General features: G+C 40.9%; 1 protein-coding gene across 1 annotated transcript in view; it reads left to right on the forward strand.

Annotated features, from left to right (window-relative positions):
• AFG2A (AFG2 AAA ATPase homolog A) overlaps positions 1 to 23413 on the forward strand; it is a 161570-nt gene that overhangs the window by 7401 nt on the left and 130756 nt on the right. Inside the window, 4 exon segments of the mRNA XM_063157072.1 lie at positions 221 to 344; positions 1469 to 1724; positions 13197 to 13351; positions 17512 to 17721. Coding sequence (XP_063013142.1) covers positions 221 to 344; positions 1469 to 1724; positions 13197 to 13351; positions 17512 to 17721 — 745 coding nt within the window.

Raw genomic sequence — 23413 nt, forward strand, 5'->3', positions numbered from 1 at the left:
ACTTCATGTGACTCGTGCTCATTGTACATTAGCAAAAGATTATTGCATACTGAAGGTATTAATTGTCTAATATAGTATTAATTTTAGTTTTCTGTCTGAGTGGGATGCTTGGTAATTTTTGTAGAACTGGATGTTTTCCATGAACAGCTTTCCTCTGCCTTAGTGTTTTAGATCTTCCTGAGCACCTTAACATTTTTTCCCTTTATTTGTTTCCCCTCAGTCGCCCCGCAATTATATTTATAGATGAGCTGGATGCACTCTGTCCAAAGAGAGAAGGGGCTCAGAATGAAGTGGAAAAGAGAGTTGTTGCTTCACTGCTGACATTAATGGATGGCATTGGCTCAGTAAGTTGAATCTAATGGGACAATTAATGTACATGGGGACTCACTGAACAAAATAATATTGCTTCTACAGTGGAGCCAATTTGAGATGTATCACTTGTGGGGAAATGAAACAGACTTAGGTGAGACTTTGTAGAATAATCTAATGGTTTTTTGGATGCTGAGCAGAGGATGTAGAAGAGGAATGTCTCCTGAAGACTGTTAGTTTAAAAGAAAGTAGGTTTCTTCCATTCACTGCCTTTCCTTTGCCTTCTACTCCTCTTGTAGTTTTGGAGATCAATCTGAAATTTCAGTGATAGCCCATCATTGAACTAAACTACGTATTTTTAATTGCTCTGAAATCAAAGTCATCAGAATACTTGTGGTGATGTGTAGGCTGCATGAATAAAGGCAACAGCAGCTCTTTCAAGAGTGCCAGAGCAGTATGTAGGACATAAACAAAAGCCTAATAAAGAAACAGTAAATCTAACTGACTTGAGTAAATGATGGATTAAGCCCATAAAGTCTGGCAATCTCTCGTCTATTGTTTTATGATTATTAATAGCAGGAAAGATGAAAGAACTCTGTCCAGAGTATGAAAACGAATTTCTTCTGTTTATGTAATCTGCAAGTTTCTCATTATTTTCCTGCATGGCAGTTTGAGTTGCCCAGCCTGGAATTGTTCACAGGCAGAACATATTTTCTGGTGGCAAAGAAATATTTCTGGTTATTCTTCCTGGAAAGAGTGCTTCATTCACAAGAAGAGAATGACATTACAGGAGACCACCTAACTGATGGTGCCTCACTGTAGAAGTGAAGAAGCAGAGCTGGAGGAAATTGGTTAAGATTTTTGACCTTGCTTTTCCTGCTGGACTTACAGGAAGCTTTATAACCTCCTGTCTCTCTTGGGTTGATACCTGAGCTGATTTGTTTCCCAACTATGTTTATTCAAGGTCTGCTGATACCTTTTTGTTCTTGTGCCAACACTGAATTTTAGCTTAAGCACTTCTTTTTCTGTCCTTGGTTCTTAATTTCCTGATTTAGGAAAGCAGATTCTTGGGGATTAAAGTGGGAGTGCCTCTTGTATTATCTGTTTGACATTGAATTGTATTTTAGAAGTACTACTTTGTGTTGTTTGATGCCTTCAGGAAGGCAGTGAAGGGCAGCTGTTGGTCCTTGGGGCCACCAATCGCCCTCACGCCCTGGATGCAGCGCTGCGCCGCCCGGGGCGCTTCGATAAGGAGATAGAAATTGGAATTCCCAATGCCCAGGACCGCCTGGACATACTCCAGAAGCTCCTCAAGAAGGTTCCCCATTCACTCACAGCAGAGCAGCTGGCACATCTGGCTGATAGTGCACATGGTTATGTGGGTGCAGACTTGGCAGCCTTGTGCAAGGAAGCAGGTAAGGCTTTGTTTATTTAGGGTATTATTTTACTGTTAGTCTCTTTATTAAAGCAAAAACAATCCACAGTCTGTGCTAATAGCTTTTGAAACACTGAAGGTTTATTAATTCTTGTGCCAAAGGAAACACAGCCAAGCTCTTCCCAGGCAGATGGGAAAAATTCTTTGAATATTAATAACTTTTAACATGGAGCGTTAAGATCAATAACCCTGGGGAATCACCCATGCCATTTCTAGGATCTTAGACAGCTTGCTCTCAGTAAAGCAATGGTTTTGGGAGTTAACTAACATCCCTAAGAGTTTTTCTACTTTCTAGACAGCCCCTTGCACACAAAAACCCTAGGTCACTCTGGCTGCACAGCTTGCCCTGCAGGTCCTTGTTCCCAGGCTGTGGAGGCAGTGGGCCTCAGGGGTGTTTCCTGTGTCTCCTCTCCATATTTTGTGCCTGTATTCCATTTTCCTGCAGAGGAGAGCTCCTGGCAGGGGCGAGGGTGCTGGGTGGTGCACCTGGCTCAGGTTGTGCAGCAGAGCTGGAGAGGTACAGAGCACACCCTGAGCTGGGGGCTGGAACGTGGCCCTTGGCCTTGGGAACAGGCATAGCCCTGGAGAATTATGCATGCCAAGGTTCATTATGTTCCAGGGAATGCTTCACTTCTGTTTTCACTGGATGAAATATTGCAAGTACGCTCTATCAGATCCTGGGTTTTGCTAGAGTGCGTCTGCACAGTTTGAGCATTGGAACTGAAATCTGCCCATGAGCAGCCCTTTAAAACAGCTGAGTCAAAATCCAACTGTCCAGCCCTGCCTACACATGTTTGCTCCCTTGTAGTTCACAAATAAGTTTGCTGCGTGTGCTGGTTACTTTTATTTCCTTTGGCACCGGGACAGCTTCCTCTGGCAGTGGCACAGAGCGCGGATAATCCCTGCATGGGAACTGACTGTGAAGATGACAGATGTTTTATTAAGGGTGATGGCACCTGGAACAGCCAAGGCTTTGCTTGCCAGCTTCCAGAATTTTTAAGGGATAGTTCTCAAATAGGAATTTGTGGAGTTTTTATGAAAAAATCTACGACATTATTTGTTTTCTAGTGCTTTCCTCTTGGCTTCAGTTGTGTTTTAAGCGCTGTTTTTAGTTAGAAAACATAATTTTTTCCTGCTTGTTTATATTTGTTAATAAAAAAGATAAACTCCCTTTTTATTTTCCTTCCCCTGTGTTTTTGGAAGCCTGTCAGTCTGCCTGTGTCTCAGTGCTCAACTAGTAAACACTTAACTAATGTAATCTCAAGTTCTCAGTGAGAAGTGTTGTGGTTTCAATTCCAAACATGACCCAGCTGAGGCTTTTACTTATGCATGTGCAGATGTCTTCATAATCCAGCTGCAAATAGATGATATTTACCCACTTCTTGAGGACCTCTTAGAAAATAAATCTGGAATGTTGTGCAGGTCGAGCATTGCATAGACAAAACCCTTCAGGCATCTTACCTGTGACTGCTTGCAGGACATGGTGTTATCCAGGAGCTTTGCATCCAAAGCCAGTGGTGGGAACGAGGGGAGGAGGATGTCTCCTTCCTGTTGCACTTCTTTCTTCGAGTTTGAATCCGTGCTGTCGGATTGCCCTGGCGTTTGTTACGGTGGGGTGACCTCTGCTGGGGAAATACAGACCAGCGCCGTTAACTCCTTGCAGCCCACTTGAATTTTTCCTCCTCAAGAAGTTGCACAAGCATGAGTCAGTCGAGCTGTTACATAAACTGAATTTAGGTTGCTCATCATTAAGGAATGTTCTTAGTTGGAGTATTTTTTTCTCTTTTTTTTTTCCAGGTATGCTCTTTATCTGTTTTTTATATTACATTTTCAACACCCTGTAAAACATTACTGCTTTTACTGGAGTTAAGCTTAGCAAATACTTTTATAATAAACTGTTTCTCCTCAGCAGAGGACGATTCCTTCAAATGGCAAATTTTCCAGTGTTTTGTCTAGTTTTTTGTGTTGTTCCAAGATGCATGGGCTCCTATTGCTTCACTTCAGAAACTCTGCTGTGGGCCAAGCTAGCTTGCTGTCCAGGAATGCTCTCTGATATTCAGCCTAAGCTTCCCTTGTTTAGTTTTATCCCATTATTTCTATTTACATCCTTGTATAACACGTTTGCTCTCCCTCCTTAGTGTTTACACCCTTCAGATATCTCTAGGCTGTTCTCATGTCCCCTACCTCCTCATTCATTACTGAGCCAAACTATAAATATTTAGCTCTTTTAATCTTTCCTCATAAATAAGTCCTTCCTGCCTTCCGAGAAATTGTGTGGATTTTTCTCTGAACTGCCTCCAGTTTGTCAATAACTTTTTTGGTGATGTAGGCCTTAGAATTGAACATAACGTTTCATATATATGTATATTACATCATAAAATGTGGTATAAACATGTAGGTAGGACATCTAATGCACATTTCTAAAATGCTTAGCATTGAGACAACATCTGAGTTAAGAATTCTTTCACAAATGTTAAGTTTATTTGTGCTACATTCAGACTTGATGTATATCTAAGTACAGGGGAAATGTGGAAACTAGCTTAGGGAAAGGATTTCAGAACTCAGGAATACATGCTCAGTTTTTGGCACAGGATTACTGTTGCTTGCTGATTGTATTTCTCTTGTGGTCTGTGGGAGACTCTTGAGTCCTGCATACCCCATTTATATCCTTAGGTTTGGGGCTGTTAAGACTGCAAGGTTGCAAGCTAAATATGTTTATACTCTTAATACAAAGTTTAGATAATTTTCCAGAGGACTCATCTTTCCTTATCTTTCTACTTCAACTCTGTTTTTTTAACACATATATTGTGTATATACTGCTTATATAAACCAAGAGAGCAGTAATTAGTAACATGGTAAATGTAGTATTTGTAGGGCTTTTGCATCTCTAGTCAGGTTTCCCAAGATACTTCATTATAAAAGCTTTGATGTTTGCCTTCTATATAATTCTGAAGATCATTTGTTGATGGAAAGTAAATAAACATTGTAGAATTAAACATATTCCAACTGTTTTTTTGGCAGAAGTTGTTTGTTCTCCAGTGCAAGATTTGCTTAGTGGTACTGCTGGGGTCAGACAGTCAAGTTTCATGTTCTATTCAGCAACTCTGCATTTTCATGGAAATTTTGAAGAAGTTTTGGGGGCCTGTAATGTCCATTTTGTGTTGAATGTTTCTAGGCCCCTGTGACTGTGGTGTGTGCAGAATTCTGGTGTTATGTGTGCTGGGATGGGCAGGGAGAGGAAAAGAGGATAAGAAACTTGGAGAATCTGTGCAGTGTGATCTGGACTTTCCCAAACAGGGTGTTGTGACCAAAACTCATGACACCTATATATGGAGATGCTTCTAATAATCAGCTAAGAGTGGTTTTATTTCTATAAAGAAGCTAAACTGAAGATACAGTTCTAGCCTCTCACAAAAATGAAACCATAAAGCTGATTTTTATAGGATATCTACATGTCCAGGTTACAATATCTGTCATGGCTACACTGGAGAAATGAAGATTTGCTGTGATTCTCTACTGCCTAGAGAGATGCTTGAGATTTCCATAGAAGATAACAGCCAAATGTGATAAACCTGCAGATTCTATGCTGGGCACTGGGCCACATCCTGGGGACATCAGCTTGTACTGGGCTCCTCTTGGCAGACTCCTGAGGACTTGAGTACCATCCAAGGGATTCACACACAGAATTCTTGACAGGAAAAGGGCTGATTTATGTGTGTAGCTGAGAAATTCATGTTCTTCAGGTTGGGAGAGGTCTACTGTATCCTAAATTATTTAGTAGACTGGTTTTTAGTGTGAACAGCTGCCCTCTGGATCGTTTTATCTCAAGCAGAGGAGTATGTAGAAGATAGACTGCCACATCCTGGCATATAATATCAGTGTTTGTATGACCTTGAGATCTTGATGCTTCTCCTTTATTTAATTTGCCACGTGGTCTTTTATTAATTACCTAAAAAACTATAATGGTTTTAATTTATTGGTGAAGATAAGCACTGTACTTCTTTTTTAATAAAAACCAAAACATATGAAATGTTAATTATGTAGCAGGGACATGAATGGTATAAACTGTACTGAATGTTAGAAGATGCTTAGCAACAAAGGTTTCCAAATATAGCAATTTATTATAAACTTATCCTTCTATGGCTGCCTGTAGCATTTCAGGAGGGTGAATATAAATATAGCTTGATTTCTTCAAGGAGTGGGTTCAGTCATATTGTTTACAGAGAAAGGAAGTATTTGCTTTGTGACTCTCAGAATTTATCTTGAACATCCTTGTTCATTACACATCATTTCAGTGTGCTGATATAAAACACTTGGGCTGTGATAAGATAGCATCATGAGGAGAGGAAGAACAAATGGCTTTGTTTAAATAGTGGTCACTCTGGCAAGAACATTGATTTGCTTCCAGTAAGGATGCTGCAACCACTGGGACTTGGAGACTTCTGTGAAAGAGGCGCTGGTGACTTTGTTTTGCATCAGAAGTTTTTTTAATTGCCTAAAAAAGGTATCAACCTGCTTAGCCATTAGGATTAGAATGGTTTGCTGGCTTGAGCTGTCTGTTACAAAATAATCTTAGAGAAATAAGAGGTTGAGATGCATTTTTGACCAGTATGAATCAGCATTACTCTGCTGGATCTGTGAAGCCATTTTGACAGGCATGTGATAATGGTGAACAGAGTCAATTGTTGGTCAACAATTGTGAGTCTTGTGCTCATAATTTTGAGTCCTGTTGTTTGGAGATCTTGTCTGTGCTGTTCATTTGCCCATTTAATTTTCCCTGCATTCTGGCGAATAACACAGCATGGAGAGGCTTTATGCTCTTTAATCCATAATGATTTTGTGTGGATATTAGATCTGTAAAGGTGTGATTTATTATTTATTTAGGAGCATACTGTACTTAGCTTTTTGTTGGAGCCGAGAAACTTCCTGCTGTATCTTCTACCCCCCCAAAAAAAGATTTTCTGCAGACCACTTGCATTAAAAGTAAGAATTAATAATCAATAATCAACTGAAGGTCTGTCTGGTTTTCCCTGTCACTGGGGGTGAAGTGAATTCCCCCGAAGCCCAGGAATGTCTCTTTGTTAGACCTGTGAGGCTTTTCCCCCCCAGCCCCTGCAGTTTGGTGGCCTGGCCACCTGCAGGAAACATGAGCCAATGTGCGGGCCCACGTGCCGAGCAGCGCGGCGCTGTGCGCCCCGAGGAGCAGCCCCGACTGCTCTTGGAGCCGCACAAACGCTGCCTTCAGCCCCTGCCTTCCCAGCCTCCTGTCTGCCATCGAGCTCTTCCTTTCAGCTCGGCACAGCCCTGACCAAACAGCCCAGTGTTAGGGCATCAGGAATATCCTGCCTTGCTTGAAGCCATAAAGGTTCTGAACCTTTCCCAGCACTGTCTGGACTCGGGTTCTGCTGGGGGTGTGCGGCAAATGTAGATATTTTCCTTGGATTGTGCTGCTAGATGTACGAGTGTGGGCTTGAGATGCTGTTGAAAATGCAGATTTTGACAGAGGCAGTTGATGACCAAGGCAATGGGATTGTTTGTTTTGCAGGGTGGTTTTTGGTTTGCTTTCTAATTAACTGACTGCAGTTGCAGTGCTTCCCCTTTCAAATCTGTTTGACATGCTATAATTATTTTATTCCCTTATGGAAAGTGACTGAAAATGCCATGTCTGTGTTGTTATTTATTTATTAGTAGCAGGGACAAATATTGAAGCTGTGCTGTTGCAAACAATCTGCTATTGCATTGTCTGAGTACTGGTTCCCATGTGACATTCAAAATGAGGTGGGAAAGGCTGCTTGCCTTTTTGTGAAAAGGTCATGAAGAAAATGTGGGAGTTTGGGGAATATTAATAACATATCTAGTCAGATGGTCAATATTAGAAAAAAGTGTTATGAAATTTTTGCAGAAAGGGCAGAATATTGGATTTTGAAATGCACTGAAAAGCACAGACATGGTATAAAAGTCAAGATATAAATGAATTTTTGGACTGGGACAACTGAGTTTTCTGGCACTGTGTTCCATCACTCTAATTTATGGTGTAAGGAAAGCAAGAAAATCCAATGCCCATGTTCAGTGTTAAGAGTGTGAAGTTGGTGCTGTGTTCTGTGGTGTTTAACTCGGGTCCCTGAAGCAGAGGGTGTTTCTAAACCAATGCAATTGCCTGAGCAGGTTAGGAGCAAATGGGCCCTTGCTTGCACACACACATGGCAAAACAATGTGGCTTTTTTGGCCTCTGTAACATGGATTTTGGGATTGTTTCTTCCAGCAGCAGCTTGGAATGATGGCTTTTCTGCAGAACTGGCTACATCTACAGCAATGCTGGTGCACGCTGTGGTGGTTTTTGGAGCTTTTTTCTTCAAGAAAATCTTTTTTCTTCAAGAGAGTCTTTGTTTTTTTTTTTTTTTTGTTTGTTTTGTAATGGTACTTGATTTTTGGTTTTGCACAAGGAACATTGCACTCACTGCAGTCAGGGCATGTGAACTTTTGGTTTTCATCATAACTAATTTTAAGTGTGTGTTTATCCAAAATCTGCAGCTAATTGGATGATGGGATTGCTGACTTCATGCACACAGTTGTGGCTTGAGTACTTAATAATCTGTTTAAAGCACATCCCATTCTGCCTCCTGATATTTATATAAGCAGGAAATGGGGATTATTTTTTCAGAAGAGTTGATCAAAAGCTATAACTAATATTTTAAATGAACCTTCTTGGCAGATGTCACCATGTTCTTGCTTCTGCAGCTTGAGTGGTATGAAAGAAATGATGTTATTCATGTGTGGCAATGCAGTTAGTAGGCATTTGTGTGTGGAATGATTGGTCACTATTGGGGGATACCACTTAAACATTTTCAGGCAAAGTTTTCATGAGTCTCCTGACTTTAATTTTTAGTTGTATCCCTTGCCAACATTCCTAATTACAATTAGACTGGGCAGTTAGCCATGAGCTGTTGCTTATTGTCTTTCTGCCCTTGCTGTTCTGGTAGCCTGGAAAAGCTTATTTTTCTCCTCACACACGTGTGACCACCCTTAGGTACATTTATGTCTGGGAGCAGGCTAGGAACAGGCAGTCTGGTATTCCTTGTTTCCCTCTGTTGTCACAGTGTCGGGATAAATGACGTGTGTGTGTACCTGATCTGTGAATAAAGCGTTTCCTCTACGAAAGAAGTTCTGAAAATGCAGTTCCTCCTTCCTTCCTTCCTTCCTTGCCCTCCCCTGTCACACCTCTCAGCAGCTCCACAGACATGTTCCAGCAAATGTCAGGGCTCTTCAGGAAGGACTATAAATCGTGGATATAATCCATGCACTAGGTTAGTGCTCAGGTTAGCCCAGTGAATTTGCAATGTTATGGTTACAAGGGATTTAAGGGCATTATCTTTCCTGTGCAACCAGTGCATGAAAGTTCTTCAGGGATTTTTCCTATATAGCTCTGGCAGCTAAAGACAGATTGCAGAATATGGTTTTGAGAGCAAAAAGTCAAGGTTTCTGCTTCCTGACTTTTTTTCCCTAATGCATTTTTATGTACGGGTTAAATTAAAAAAAAAAGTTTAAAATACATATTTAAACTGACTTTAAGTTATATGAAATGCTTTTTCTATGCATAAACCTGTTAAATTTTGAAGTGTGGTATGTAAAGATCTGGAAGTAGAGGAAGATGTCCCCTTCAGTGCCATAAGAAAGCTGGGGTCTTACCCATCCGTGCCCCTCTCTTGAGCCCTCCACTGCCAGCCATGTGGTAGAGGATCACGTTGGATCTGACAGGGAGAAATGGTGTGTGTCATCTGGGTTTGGCCACAAGAATTTGGGAGAGAAATGCCAGATCAGCAGAGAAAGAAGAAACATTTACTCTTGTAAACAACCTTACAAGAAGATAACAATTTCTTTGAAGCTGCTTAAAAATTCTGGTGTTGGGATTCTGGTGGAATAAGTCCAGACAGGATGGATTTGCAGAAGGAGTAGCTGATGAGCAGTAAAAGATGCATGATTAACCATGTTGTTGGGCTCAGTTCATTTCCTCAAGTGCTGTGTATATATTCTGTTTTGGAAACCTAAAGTATATATGTTGGTCATTCTGAGTGGCTGCTTCCTATTATTTACAGCAGTGTGTAATTATACACAGACTCTGACAAATAATAGCAGTGTCGTGGGATCTATTTTTAGGCTCAGATATTTGTTATTGTGACCTAATGTGCCAAAACTTAGCCAAGCTATGAGCAAGAAAATCTTACAGGCAGGCAATGCTGTCGACCTTGTGCATAGCCTGGCACCAAAGAAGGATCATCTGTAGCAGGACAGGGCGTTCTGCTGGGCTTTTCCCCTCTGTCCACTTGGTTTCCTCTGTTCTAGACAGACAGGATGAGTTGGTGAGGTAGAGCGCACAGTTGCTGGGCTGGAACAAACTGTTTATTTTCCATTGTTTGTAATCATGCATGCCTTATTACGCTGCTCTTTTTTTTTCCCTTTTCCTTTTTATTTTATTTATTTTTTTTGTTTAAACCGGGGTTTTCCATTCACTGAGGATCGGTGTTGTTCACTATCCCTTTACTCAAAATAGTGTATACTCAAAATACTCTTGTGCCTGTGTAAAGTGCCACTGACCCTTCAGCACTTCAGTCCTTCCTCCCCTCATGCAGGACTGTAGTAAAACAGGGAAAACCCACTCTCCCACTTCTGAGCCCCCCCAGGCACTGCCAAAGGAGTTATCGGAACTCATTAACCCTGAAGAATGGAGTAACATCTGAAAAGCAGCAAGCAGAGCTGAAACAAGTGCTGTGCTCAGAGCCAGTTCACAGCAATGACATTATGGTCGACCCAAAACATTCCCACGTGGAAGACACCCAGGTGCCTGATGTTTCCTGAGGTGTTCCTGTCTGTATCTGCATTATAACTTGTGTAGTGGGGGACATGGCTTTGCTGTAAGATTCTGTCTCTTGCCTCTGCACTGCTTCTGGCAGCAGGGTTTGCATCCTACCCTGCATTTCCTTACATTAAATCCATCTTTCAGCATCTCGAGACAAGGATGTGTTTTCCTGCCTCTGGCAAGCCACTGGCTGTATCCTTCTCCTGTTACTGAGGCTCCCTCCCCCACCCCTCTTGCTGGAGGTCAATCTGAAGTGCAGGAAAGAATGATTATGATAACAGGAGGAAACAGGAAGAATCATGCTTTCTTTTTCAATCTGTTTTTTATTATTGTTTTAATGTAAAACATTGTTTCAATTAAATGCTGACCTGTGCAGTGGCGTGTGCGTGCACATGCTGAAATGAATTCCGGCTTTGTTTGGAAAGCTGTGACCTCTTTATTCCTGTTCTGGATCAAGGCTGTTGCCTTTCAAACTCACTGCTGAGGACTGAAATTTCACTTGTACTCCTACACAGTACTTGTAGCACTGGCTGTAACAAACCTTAAGAGCCGTGGTCTCCTTGGGCATTTTTATTTGGTGTTCTCTCTCAATTTTTAAAATAAACGTGCTTGGTTTAAAGAGGTACTCATGTCAGGGAAAAAAAATAACTATGACATTTAAAATGCCTCAAATGAGTACTTGGTGGAGTAGGTATAGAAATGAGTGGATATCTTTATCCTTTACTTGCTTTCTCTATGCCTTAATTTTGTGTGATATTATTTACTTGCATTTTTTTTTTAACTGAGATTCCTGTGTGAATTAACTGCCCTGAAAGAAATTAGAAGACTGGACCTCAATGCCCACTCCCACCCCACAAAGTCTTAGCTGCAATGACACTGGAATAGTATGTTGAGTTTGCTATTTGTTTGGATATAAATTTTAAATCTGGGGGGGTGAATCGATGTTGTCTCATTTAAGTTGTTTGTTTTGGGGTTTTTTTTGCTTAAAATAAACTTCTTTCGAGGAAGGAAGAAGTGGGTGAGAAATTTGCCTGAGTTGTTAAAATGAGTCAGTTACATTTTATACTTGTCCTCTGGTGACCACATTTTCATTTTTCTCCTTGGCCTCATGGAATGTTTTTATTTATATATCTTATTAGTTTTGGATGTTCTGTGCAAGGGGAAACCTGAAATACAAACTTTTTTCCTTTCTGTTATTGTATTAAGAGCCTGCGTATTGGATGCAGGTGCTCTGACTCTGCCGTAATTGGCGCTTTATGGAGAGACACCAGCTGTACTGCTTCACAGGGGACGTATTAGATCTCTTCACACATTGTATATATTGTAGGAAATGCAGAATTCCTGTCATTGTCACAAACTTTGCATGTCTGCATCTACCAGTGCCTCTGCAGAAAAAAAAAGACAACAATCTGCTGAAAGTTAAAACCACGTCTATTTTCAGAAACGGCTTATCCCTTTTATTGTCCTTTCATGTAGCACTAATTGATGTTTTGTTTGGTTAAATATAGAAGAGACTTAACAAATGTTTGTCTTTTTATGGTCATGCAAGGTGAGCTGGTGTGGTATGAAGTGCTTCATTTGTTTTGGAACGCATGGCAACAGATACTGCATATCTGGATGTGTGTGTACCTGCACATAAAATTATACTCATCGTGTAATAATATACCAAAAAAAACCGTTTAACATTTTCAGTCACTGGACAGGTTTGGAAGCAGAAGCAATAAAACTCTAAATTATATTAGGCCTTAAAAGGGATAATTATAGAGGGGAAGCAATCCTGCTTTTGGACATCTTACACAACAGGAGCTTCAGTTGCTCTCTTGGGAATGCCTGGGAGCTGCCAATGGTACCTCTCGGCCCTGCCTGAGGAATATTGATGTGTGAGTAGGTGGGACTTGTGTGGCTTCTGAGGGATTGATTTATAGGAGGGAACTAGGAATTAGTATCAAGATTTATAGATACTGTATGTGAGTGATTTGTCCAAACAAAAGAGTGGGTAAAAGCTCTGCCTGCTTTTGAAAAGTGTAATTGCTGAAGGGAACAAAGAGCTATTGAGTGTCACAGGGAATGTTTGTTCCATATCAAGAAAAATGCAGGTGTCTGGCATCTTATTATATGGGAAAATATGGTTCCAATGGAAGTTAAAGCAATCTCATCAGATTTTTTTTAAAAGTTGTGAAGATACTGTCCAGATAATAGAGAAGTGGGTGAGTTTGTGGATTTCTTGTGAGCTGATTTAACATCTCCTTGAATGTTCATTGTCCTGCTTCCTCTGTGGTTTAAAAATGTGTTCACATCAACGTATGGACATGTGGAGAGTTTCATCTCTGGGAAAAGGGGAACAAGGCTGTTTCATTCTATCTGTTGGAACTGATACAATTTATATTCTATCTGTGGTTATTAAATCCCCTTTTTTGTGCTCTCTTTTCCGAAATGTCTAACATGTTTTTTGACGTAGTTCAGGTCCAGCACTGAGACACTTTGGAGCATCATTTCTTTCCCAGTGCTGCAGTATGTTAGTGTGTTTGTGTGTGGAACACTGTGCTCATGAGAACCAGGAGGAAGCCTGCCTATTTCCATGTTTCCTTGTTTCTCTAGGTTTGTGCGCGCTGCGGAGAGCGCTGGGGAGGAGGCCCGGCCTGGGGGACACTGCGGTGGCTGGGTCAGTGATGATTGCCTTCAACGACTTCCTGCAGGGGATGAGGGATGTCAGGCCCAGCGCCATGAGGGAGGTGGCAATTGATGTGCCAAAAGTAAGTTGTTTTGTGCAGTGCTGTGGCAGCATTGTCAGGGCCACAAAAAGAGAGGAATTTCATGGAGTGGAAGCCTCAGGTTACTACTGAATGTTATGCATCATCTTTCTGTTTGGGTGTTTGTTTATTTATTTATTACTGTGAAGAACTGTTTGCAGAATGGTTCCTAATGCTCCAGGAAGAGTTTGGGAGTGCAGGATCGTGTTTCCTGATCTCTAGTTTTTTATGCTGAGTGGATTAATGGGGTACAAACCTTCAGATGCATGTTCAAGGAAGGTCTGGAACAGCCATGGAATCTGGAGCCTTTTGGGAAGCAGACACAAACTAAAGCAGAAACCAACTGTTAGCATTTGTAGCCAAAGTGTGTTGAAACAAACTGTAAACAGTTTGATTGTTCTGATTTTTATGTAAATGTGGCCTGAATGTCTTCAGTGGTATTATATGGTTTTAAATGAAGGCAGAATTCAATGCTGTAGGCTGACTATGACTGCCAAACAGTCACCTGTCAAGTGACTGTCATTATATGAACAGTTCCTTTGGTGGTGCCAGGTTCATCTTTACCATGCTCACTGCCCTTTCTTAATTACATATTATAGTATTTCAGTAGCAGACCCAACATAAATTGGGCTGGGGAAGTGACCTTGTTTAAGGCAGCTCTGATCTGTGCTAAGAAGATTGAGCAAAAAAATTTTCTATTTAATCTGACTAAATCCTGATTCTGTGAGCAGTTGTGTTGGTGTTCCTCAGCAGCTCCCCAAGCCCTGGAAGAAAATATTTCTGTTTCATTGCATGAAAATGAGTCACTTGGGAATTAAATTGCACAACTGTAGACCCTTATTCCCAAACTTATAGGAATGGGAAATGAAATCCGTGAACCGGATGCTGCACGCAGCCAGCTCGGATGTCACACTTGGCTTGCTAAGGGCCCATGCTCTGCAGGGTGGAATTGCTTGGGCTGGCCCCAAACAGCTTTTCCTGGAAATGGTGTCATGGCACCAGTATCCTCAAGGCTAAGTGGTTCTGCTGAGAGCCAGAGTTACTGATTCTTGCCTTGCTCGTGTACTCAGGTTGTTATACCTTTGCTGTGCCTCTCAGGCACTCTAGTCCCTTCGGAGCCAGGTGGAATGCTGCCCAATGGCACAACACAGGCAGGTAGAAGCAAGGTCTTGGGATACTGCAGGAAATCTGTTCTCAGTCCTGGTCATCCTACTTCTCAGGTTCCTCTTGTCCACTAAACCACCCTCCTAGTGATTGTTTTCCTTGATTGTCACTTGGTTTTATTTGTTAAACATCCACTGAGTTATTGGAGTACTACTGGAATTCATTCCTTTATTAACAGCCTAGTGGAGATTATTTTTGTGCTGACAGGACCTGCATTTCCACAAAGCAATGCGTATTCTCTGAAGGTGTAGGGTAAATTTCAAGCCATCTGCTTGCTGTCTGGGGTGAGTTTAAAGTAGATTCTAAAGTAATTTGGGTGCAACAGATTTTGTGTCCTCCCATATCACCAAAGGAAGGGAGTTTGGAACTAGATGATCTTTAGAGTCCATTCCATCTCAAAGTATTCTGTGAATACTGCAATCTAAAAAGTCCTTGCTAAAAATAACTTGATACACTAAATAAATTATAAATTATGTGAGATTTTTTTCCCCAAAGAGAAGACAGGAATTTGAACTACATTTATAATATCAGCTTTTTAGGTATTTATTGCAGATGGAGTACTCACTTGGCAACCCTTTGGTGTGGATGGGCCTTTGGCCCATGTAGTTACTTACAAGTAAAACCATTGACATACATGAGATTTTTTTGATTTTCAGCTTCATTTTTTAGATGGTGGGCTCTTCCATAGTTCATTGCTTTGCAGTAGCCATGTGCCAGTCAAATGACAGGAGTTCAAAGTAACTTCTGAATAAAACCACAATTCCTTTCTCTTGTGTCTGAATTGTGTTGGCTGTGACCAAGGCAAATGTAAAATCCTTGCTGCCTAGTTCTGTGTACCATCTTGCCTTCCATTTTAAAGAGCCTTTCTTGAACTTTGCTGTGTGTTACAACCTTTTTTGAAGGCTGCTTTTTCTGCAGCAAGGATTTAGGGGAGAGACGATGCACATTATAAATCAGGAAGTTAATACTGCAGTTCTTTGGAGAGTTGCACTGCAATTGCTGTTCCTCCCTCTCCTGTGGGTCTTTATGAAATTTTTTTCAGAGAGTGCTATGGGTTTTGCTTGCCTCTTTCACTCCCTTTAGTGTAATTCAACACTCAGATTTGTGTCTTTGCAGGCAAAAGATTCTGGATAAGACATCCTTTGCCTGTCTGCTTTATTTCTTTATTGCTGGTGCTTAATAACCTCTGGGGAACTGCTGCTCTGTGTTGCACTCTGAGTTCTGTTGACCTGGGGGGAGCTAGAGATTGCAGCAGTAATGAAATGTTGGTGTAGCAGAGAGCTGGTTTTGTGTGTGTGAGCCCAGCCCCAAGGCTAATCTTTAAAGCCATTTCCACAGTGACAGAACATCACACCTCATTGCTGGTGTTGCAAGACCTCTCCTTTGAGATCCTGTGCAGGTGAGAGCAGTGGAACTGTTGCTGGTAGACTGTTCCCCAACCTCTCTTCCCTCACCTCTCCCTCCCCAACACTTATCTCTCTCCTTTTGAAATGAGGACAAGTTTGTTCTGTTTAGAATTCACCAGAATGTGAACGTAGTGGTTTATTAGCTATTTTTGCTTTTAATACTATTGCAGCACCAGTTCCTCACCTTGTACTGTCAGAATTTAAATTGTAGGCATTCTAGACTTATTCTAAGTCTCCAGACTGCTGAAAACAACCTTCATGTAAAGTGACCTTACTTCACCTTTTCTGTTCAATTCTGTCACTTGTGCTGGTCTTAAATGCCGTGTAGTGGGTCTGAAAAATCACTTGAACAATGCCTGACTGATATTCAGAAGACTGAATATTTGCAGAGGGTAAATGACTGAATATTTAAGAGAGTAAAAGTAACATTTAAGTGTTTTCTCCCTGGCTTTTTATGTGCATGTAAAGTACTGCTAATAGATTTTGCCTTCTATTGCTGAAACTTAAGGGGAATTCACGATGGCCTAATTAATTTCAAGATGCTCTTGTTCATGTTTGTCAAAATCTTTGTCTAGATAGAAAGACATGATGACTAGTCCATAATTTGCCAGGTATAAGTAAGGATTGATACTGAAAAAAGGAGAACAATGTTGTCTCCTTATGTTGTCTTCTGCCCTCAGAAAAAGTTGTCTAAGAGTGTCAGATTTAGTTCTGTGCAGTTACAAATCTCCTACATAGAATCAAGAGCTATGGGGGTAGGTAATACATCTTCTTAAATGAAATTAAAGTCACACTATGTGACTATGAATAGTCACACTATTTAATATCTGACTCATAAACACAAACTTTTGTTACGTTTGCTGTTTGCTCTCTGCTCTCTTTGTAATTTTCTTCTACGTTGAAGTCTGACAATCTAAGAGAAATTTTATTTGATTTGAAGTTTGCTTGGTCTTAAATAAAAGTGTTTGCACCACATCCAAATGCTTTTTTTCATCACTTCAATAGCAGACTGAATTACCTTTCTCAGGGACTGTCTACTTCTAGTTTCCACTCCTTGTCCTGGCATCGGGGAAAGTAGGGACAAACCAAGGGTGACTCCAGGTTTCAGCTTGGGGGAAAGGCAATACCTTGCCTCTCAGCAACACCCTGCTTGCTTTTCACATGTAACTCACTTTCCAGAGCTGAAGGATGATTAATGTTGAGCAAATTTCTGGAAGAGTGTTTTAAGGCAGAAGATCATTTGATTTAGGTGTGCCTTGACATGTTTAATATTTGAAGTGGATGGTGACCAGAGGAAGAGCAGGCTGGGAAGATGTGGAGAAAACTCTCAGGCTTGTTGACAGCACTGTAGGAAGAGGTGTGGCAGGTTTTAGATCTGACTGCTTTTTTGGTAGGACATAACACATGCCTTTATGTATTCCTGACAGGCCTGTCTTGTGCTTCTTGTTTAATAAAGACTTTTTGAAGAAGTGACTCATTGGAAACAACTTTATTAAAGAACCAGTTCACATTCTGCAGAGCACTTTTGATTTATTTACTTTAATAGTTCTGCTCTGAATTGTCTGAATTCAGCAAAAATGCTCTGTTCTGCAGGTATCTTGGTCAGACATAGGAGGACTAGAAGATGTCAAGCTGAAGTTGAAGCAAGCAGTGGAATGGCCTCTCAAACATCCAGAGTCCTTCATCCGAATGGGGATCCAGCCTCCCAAGGGTGTTCTGCTGTATGGACCTCCTGGGTGCTCTAAAACCATGATAGCAAAAGCTTTGGCTCATGAAAGTGGCCTCAACTTCTTGGCAGTGAAGGTAGGCCATTCACACTCACATTTTCTTAACTCCTACATAACAACTGATGGTTTTACCAATTTCCAGTGTTAAAATCCAGTGGCTCTTAGTGTTTCTGTTCCCTATATGCTCCTGCAAACACCTTGTAAATATCAAGTAAATTTTGTGTTTTCTTGTATGCTATTAAAAGAATTATTTTGTCACAGCACAGATCTGGGATGGACAGGTAAGCTGTGGAGTGAGGTCTTAAATATTGGCATTGTTTAAAGTCTTTCTAAAAGTGGCAACAATATTTATACTGCAATTAAAGCAATGTAAATGAAAAGTGCCTCTGGATAGTGGATAGCTGCTGTTACTGTAATAATTACTTGCATGCATGGAAATATCATCTAATCTCTTACATTCCTTTTCATTCCTCAGGAAGGTCACTTTCTTTATCTCACTGTTTGTGTTTCATTACAGATTTTTTCTTGTCCTATTTGCCTTTTTTCCTGGGGAAATAGTTCTACTTCATCAGTTTTCAGAAAGCTTGAAAAATCAGTTATATCTTGAATACTCTTGTAAAGATGGGATATTCTCTCAGCATTAAGAAACACTTAGTATAGAAAAATTTTGGATTTCGTTGCCTATGAATCAGTGTAATTGATCACTGTGGGTTGTATGGAAAACACATGAATGGAAGTTATTTAATAATAATACTGAGCTTCACTGCATAGGAAAGGAAAAAAAAAGATAGCAGAGTGATTCCACATGGGTTAGTCTTGCAGCTGTGTCAGATTGTTAATGAAGTGCAAGAAAAAACATTTGTTTAAGTGTTTTGAAAGTATCTCCTCCTCAGCAGTAAGATCACGTCCCCTTCTCTGTTGACCATCTCCTGACTCACAAAGCCTCCTGTGTTAGTTTGCACACAGCTTCCTCCTCCTCCCATCCTTTCAGGCATGCTGTGGATCCTCTCTGGGAGCAGAGGCACTTGTGTTGACCCTGAAGCCAGCAGCCCTTCACTGCCTGGGCTCCCTGGGGTTATAGGCAGCCCTCTGGGTCACAGTCACATCAACAAGGGCAGCTTTGGAAACCTCAGCCCTTAAGAAACGCTACCTTTCCTGCCTCTTCCATAAAGACAAAGTAGTTCTTTGTGCTCCAGAGTTACTGGTAAACAAGGTAACCTTTTCCTCCGCCTCTGCTTAAAAGAAAACATTCCTCTTTGTCTCACCCTAAGCACTGGTGCCTGAGAGGGTGGGGAAAGAAGGTAGCAGTCTGGAAAAAAGAAAATCAGTTGAAAATGGATGTTGTTGCTGTCTTGTATCCCTCAATCATGGCACTATCAGACAGTTTTACTGATGCAGTTAATTGTCTGAGAGTGAAGGGTGGCTCATGCTGACCAGGAGGTATCCAAAGCTGCAGTGTACAGTAATGCAGCATTTTGCCATGGTGCAGTTCTGCACGTGCAACATTCCCCATCACTGACAAGCTGCAGAAGTGTCTGGCACTAGGAAATTGCCTGTGATTCCCAGTTGGTTTAAATCCCCTGGCCTGGAACTGGTCAAATATTCAATGTACAGATGTTTCAAGAAGCACATCTCTGGAGCATGTCCAACCTTGGACATGTTGACTCCAGGAAGGGAACATAGCCCACTTTCTCTAACTTCACATTTGTTTCCTGGACAGAAAAAGGCAACATCCATCATGTACTAAATGTGTTAAACATCGTCTGTAGCACTTTCTCAAGCACAACAGGCATGAATTAATTTCCACTGCAAGTGTTCCTGCAATAAATCCAAACTAGATGAATTTGTGGGGTTTTGGTTTGTTTTGTTGGGGTGTTTTTGAGAGAGGATTTTTCTTTTCTTGCTTATAGCCCTATTAATTTTCCCCTTCTCTACATTATGTCTTGGATATCCATCCCTGGAACCGACATCAGGCATTTTGAAACGAAAGTGCGATTCTTGATGATTTACTTTTCAGACTTGCATTTTCCTTCCAGACTCTCTGGAGTAAGTAATTCTGATGAAAAGTGTCTGTTGTACAGCTTGTAGGATACTCTCTTGGGATAGTGCAGAGGGCAGAGGTTCTTGGGCCCTTCTGGAGCAGAGGCTGCAGGCAGGCAGGAGGCACAGCTCTGGATGCTGCCTCTCCCTTTGGCTGTGAAGCCTGAGAGGAGATCGATTCTGTTCCATGCAGTGCTTGCTCGGTTCGGTGATTTTTGGACGGCACTATTGTGTCTGCACAGTGCATTTTAGAGCCACGAGCACAGCAAGTCCCAGCTCCCTGCCATCAGTGCTGGATGTGCTGTCCTTGTCTGAGCTGGCTGTCCTGCTTCAGTGCAGCAGGTATCGCCTCCAGGCAGGCTTTGTTTGCCAGATGTGTCTGTGCAGTTTGGACAGCTGACTCTGTTCAGTGAGACGTTTCAGCTGGGTTATGAGCAAACTGCTCAAATGTGACCTTTCCATCTGTCTTGGGCATAGGGAGCTGTCACAAGGCAGCCTCTGGCCCGCGTCTGACTGGCTTCTCATGAGGTTTGGGAGATGGGCTGAGTCTCCATGTCATTTCTGGGCAGAGGAGCTGAAGAAAATAACGTGATAACAGATGTTTGACGTTGCATCCTGTTCTCTCCTGAAATCTATTGTGAGATTTGAATGGTTAGTGTTACAATGAATGTTGCCCTTTTGTAAACATGCTCTTTGATACTTGGCCAAAAACTTTTTATAGCTGTATTTGCACCAAGATTGGTGACCTTTTGCTTTTCCAGAGAAAAGCTTGTTGGTTGGTTTGTTTTACAAAGCAATCTTGCATATCATTCCTAGGGGGAATAGTTTATTTTTGTTCCTTCTCTTGACTTTCTTTGTTTCTAATACAATGTATCTGCTAAATTTACTGGGCGGGAGGTTGTCAGCTACTTTCCAGGGGATGGCTCTTCCTGCTGCTTCCCGCCAGCCCCTTTTTCTAAATCTCTTGTAGCATTGAGGCTTTTCAAGGTTTTAGTGGTCATCTGGATTATTCCCCCCTCCAAATCTCTGTTACAGAAAAGGCAACAACTGAATTGTTCTCAGCTGCTTGGAGATTTTGCAGTGTTTTGCACTCATGGATACAAGTGACTGTAAGACTGTGTGAAGGAATGGATTAGGATAATTTTTTCGTTATGCAGGATTGAACACCAGTCTTGACTTATCAACAGCTTTTGATCTGACTGACTGCTTGTTTCAGTCAGCCTTTTCTGCACTTTGTCTTTCACAATCCTCTTGTGCTTGTACCAAAGTTTGTAATTTTCTTCTGAAATGTGTTTTATGCATTTTTTGTGCTAGTAAGAAAAACCCCTTATATTCAGGTATTGGACCTATCCATATGACTATGATGGGGATATAATTTTCAGCTTCTGCCAGGCTGATGACACCTTGCTGTCATATACAACTTGTCTCTCTGACATTTTTGCTTTAGATGTCATCTAGCTTTCTGAAACTGAGCATGAAGGAAATGAAACCCTTTGTCACTGTATTTCCTCGTTGGACTATTTGTGTCGTAGGTATTTCTGTGGACTGTTTTGACAGTTCCTGCACCTAGGGTCAGTTTTGACTGGCTGGTTTTTTGAGCTTTATTTTTTGTGAGACCACTAGGATTTTTGTGGTGATATTATATTTTTGGAAGTAACTCACCTGGCTTGCTGTATAGCATAGATAATTATCTCTGCATTTGTCTTGCATCTTAGTTTATTTAGATGCATTATGACTGCCTTCTTGGATTTTAAATTTGTTAGTTTATTTAATTTTTAGGAAATCCTGTGTCATTGTGTTTTGCTAAGAATCAGATGAGTATTACTTTTCCTTACATATTTTCTGTGGCTTTTCTTGGAAGCAATTAGCAGAGTCTGTGTGGAATCTTTTTCCCCCTCCTATTATTGTGCTATTTAGGTCATTAACTTTACTACCAAATAAAAAAAAACATTGAGTTTTTCTGGTTTTAACCTATTTCAGAATGAACACTGGAGTCTGCTCTTAAGATGTCAGGCTGGGAGGTACCATCTGGATACTTATCCAGATAAATTGTATCACCCAGCTGTGATGGTCTGATCCATGGGGAATTGGAGTTCTGTTTTCTGTCTAACAAGCAGATTACCTGAGTTTATAAGATATATAGCAAGAAAAATTATGTAACTTCTATAGGCTTGTGCAGGTTTCAGAAACATCATTTTTCCTCTTGCTGCTTAGTGCTTTTTAACATTTGTCTGTTTAAAATCAAAAGTAAGACCAAGCATCACTTAGGGGTAGTGACAAAAAACAGCTTAAATTTTAAAAAGTTAAATGCCTTGCAGTTCAGCTAAGCGAGGCACAGTAATTTTTGTAAACAGGATGAAGCAATACTTGAAAAATCCCTACCACACAAAGCAAAGAAAACCAAATCCACCTGTGACAGTAAGGAGTGTTTAAGAATGTCAGCACTGAGCAAACCACTGGTACAGATGATGTGAACTATACTGTTCTTAAACTTTAATTTGAGACATTCGTTAGGAGATCCAACTACAGTGTGATTTTTTTTTTTTTTTAAAAAGAGAAAATATTCCTGACCTTTTATTTGCTGTTACTTAAGAGCTTGGGCTGAAGGAATCTTTTCTTTTTGCAATGAGCAGTAATTACAAAAATATACAGAGTTCCCAGGGCTCTGTCTTCACCTTGGCTTGGTTCAGCTTCCTGTGTCACCCAGCCAATGCTTTTGTACCACTCCCCGTGCTTGACATGTGCTTAAGCTTAGTTTGTCATCTGGGTCAATTATGTCAAAATATTTTCCAATTCAAGTTTCCTCTGCTTTTCCCTTCAGCTCTTGGCTGTGGCAGCTCCCACAGATTAATGAGGCTTGGAAAGGTCGACTGCTTTGCTTTGTGAAGAGCTGTCACTGAGTTTTGGGGAGATAGCTTAGCCTTTTGATGGGGATTTCAGTGAGCAGAAGCCTGAAATAAGAAAGCTTGGTGACTGTAAGTAGTTTAAAAGCAAGGCATTTAAGATGAAAAATGCAGAGGCATTGTGGCTTTATGAGAAATTTTGGCAAACATTTGATAAAATTTCTAAAAGGATCCACAGTAACACATTTACAACAACTTTTTAGTTAATTAGCAGATAGTAAAAATAACTCTGTTTGAAAAATTGGACATTTTTTACAAGGGATAACAAGTTGAGATACTTTGTTGAGCTCTTTTAATCCTGAAGCTTTCTGCATATTGTACTCTACTAAAAATCATTCATCCATTCTTACCATAAGCTTACCAAAAGTGACTATACAGGCAGAAAATGGTTAAATATAATCCCTAACTCTTTGTCCCTTCTCAATTACCTTGCAAATTTATTTTTTATTAGTGCTTAGTTTCTCTCTCTTCAAGTTACCAGTGGAGGAATGGAGTGTTGCTGGAGGTGTGAAGTCTCAGCAAATAGGTTTTGCAGCAGGGGTGGCTCATTTTGTGTGGTTTTGCTGTGTGATTTTTGATCCTGCATGGATCCTGCCCTGATGATGCCAGAGGCACTCCAAAGGCACTGGTGCATGCAGTGAGTGTAATTCAATGTTTCCAGTCAGCTCATTCTGCAGTGCAAATCCTGGCTTCTGTCTTGTGTAAAGAAGCCTCAGAAGATTGTCACTGGAGTTTGCTGGTCAAGGCAAATGGCAAACAAGTGGACTCTGAGGCGTGGCAATAAAGAAAACGATATTATAGTTGCCTTGGCAGTCTTACCATGCT

This window comes from Melospiza melodia, chromosome 5 (assembly GCF_035770615.1).
Source record: "Melospiza melodia melodia isolate bMelMel2 chromosome 5, bMelMel2.pri, whole genome shotgun sequence".
Taxonomy (NCBI): Eukaryota; Metazoa; Chordata; class Aves; order Passeriformes; family Passerellidae; genus Melospiza; species Melospiza melodia.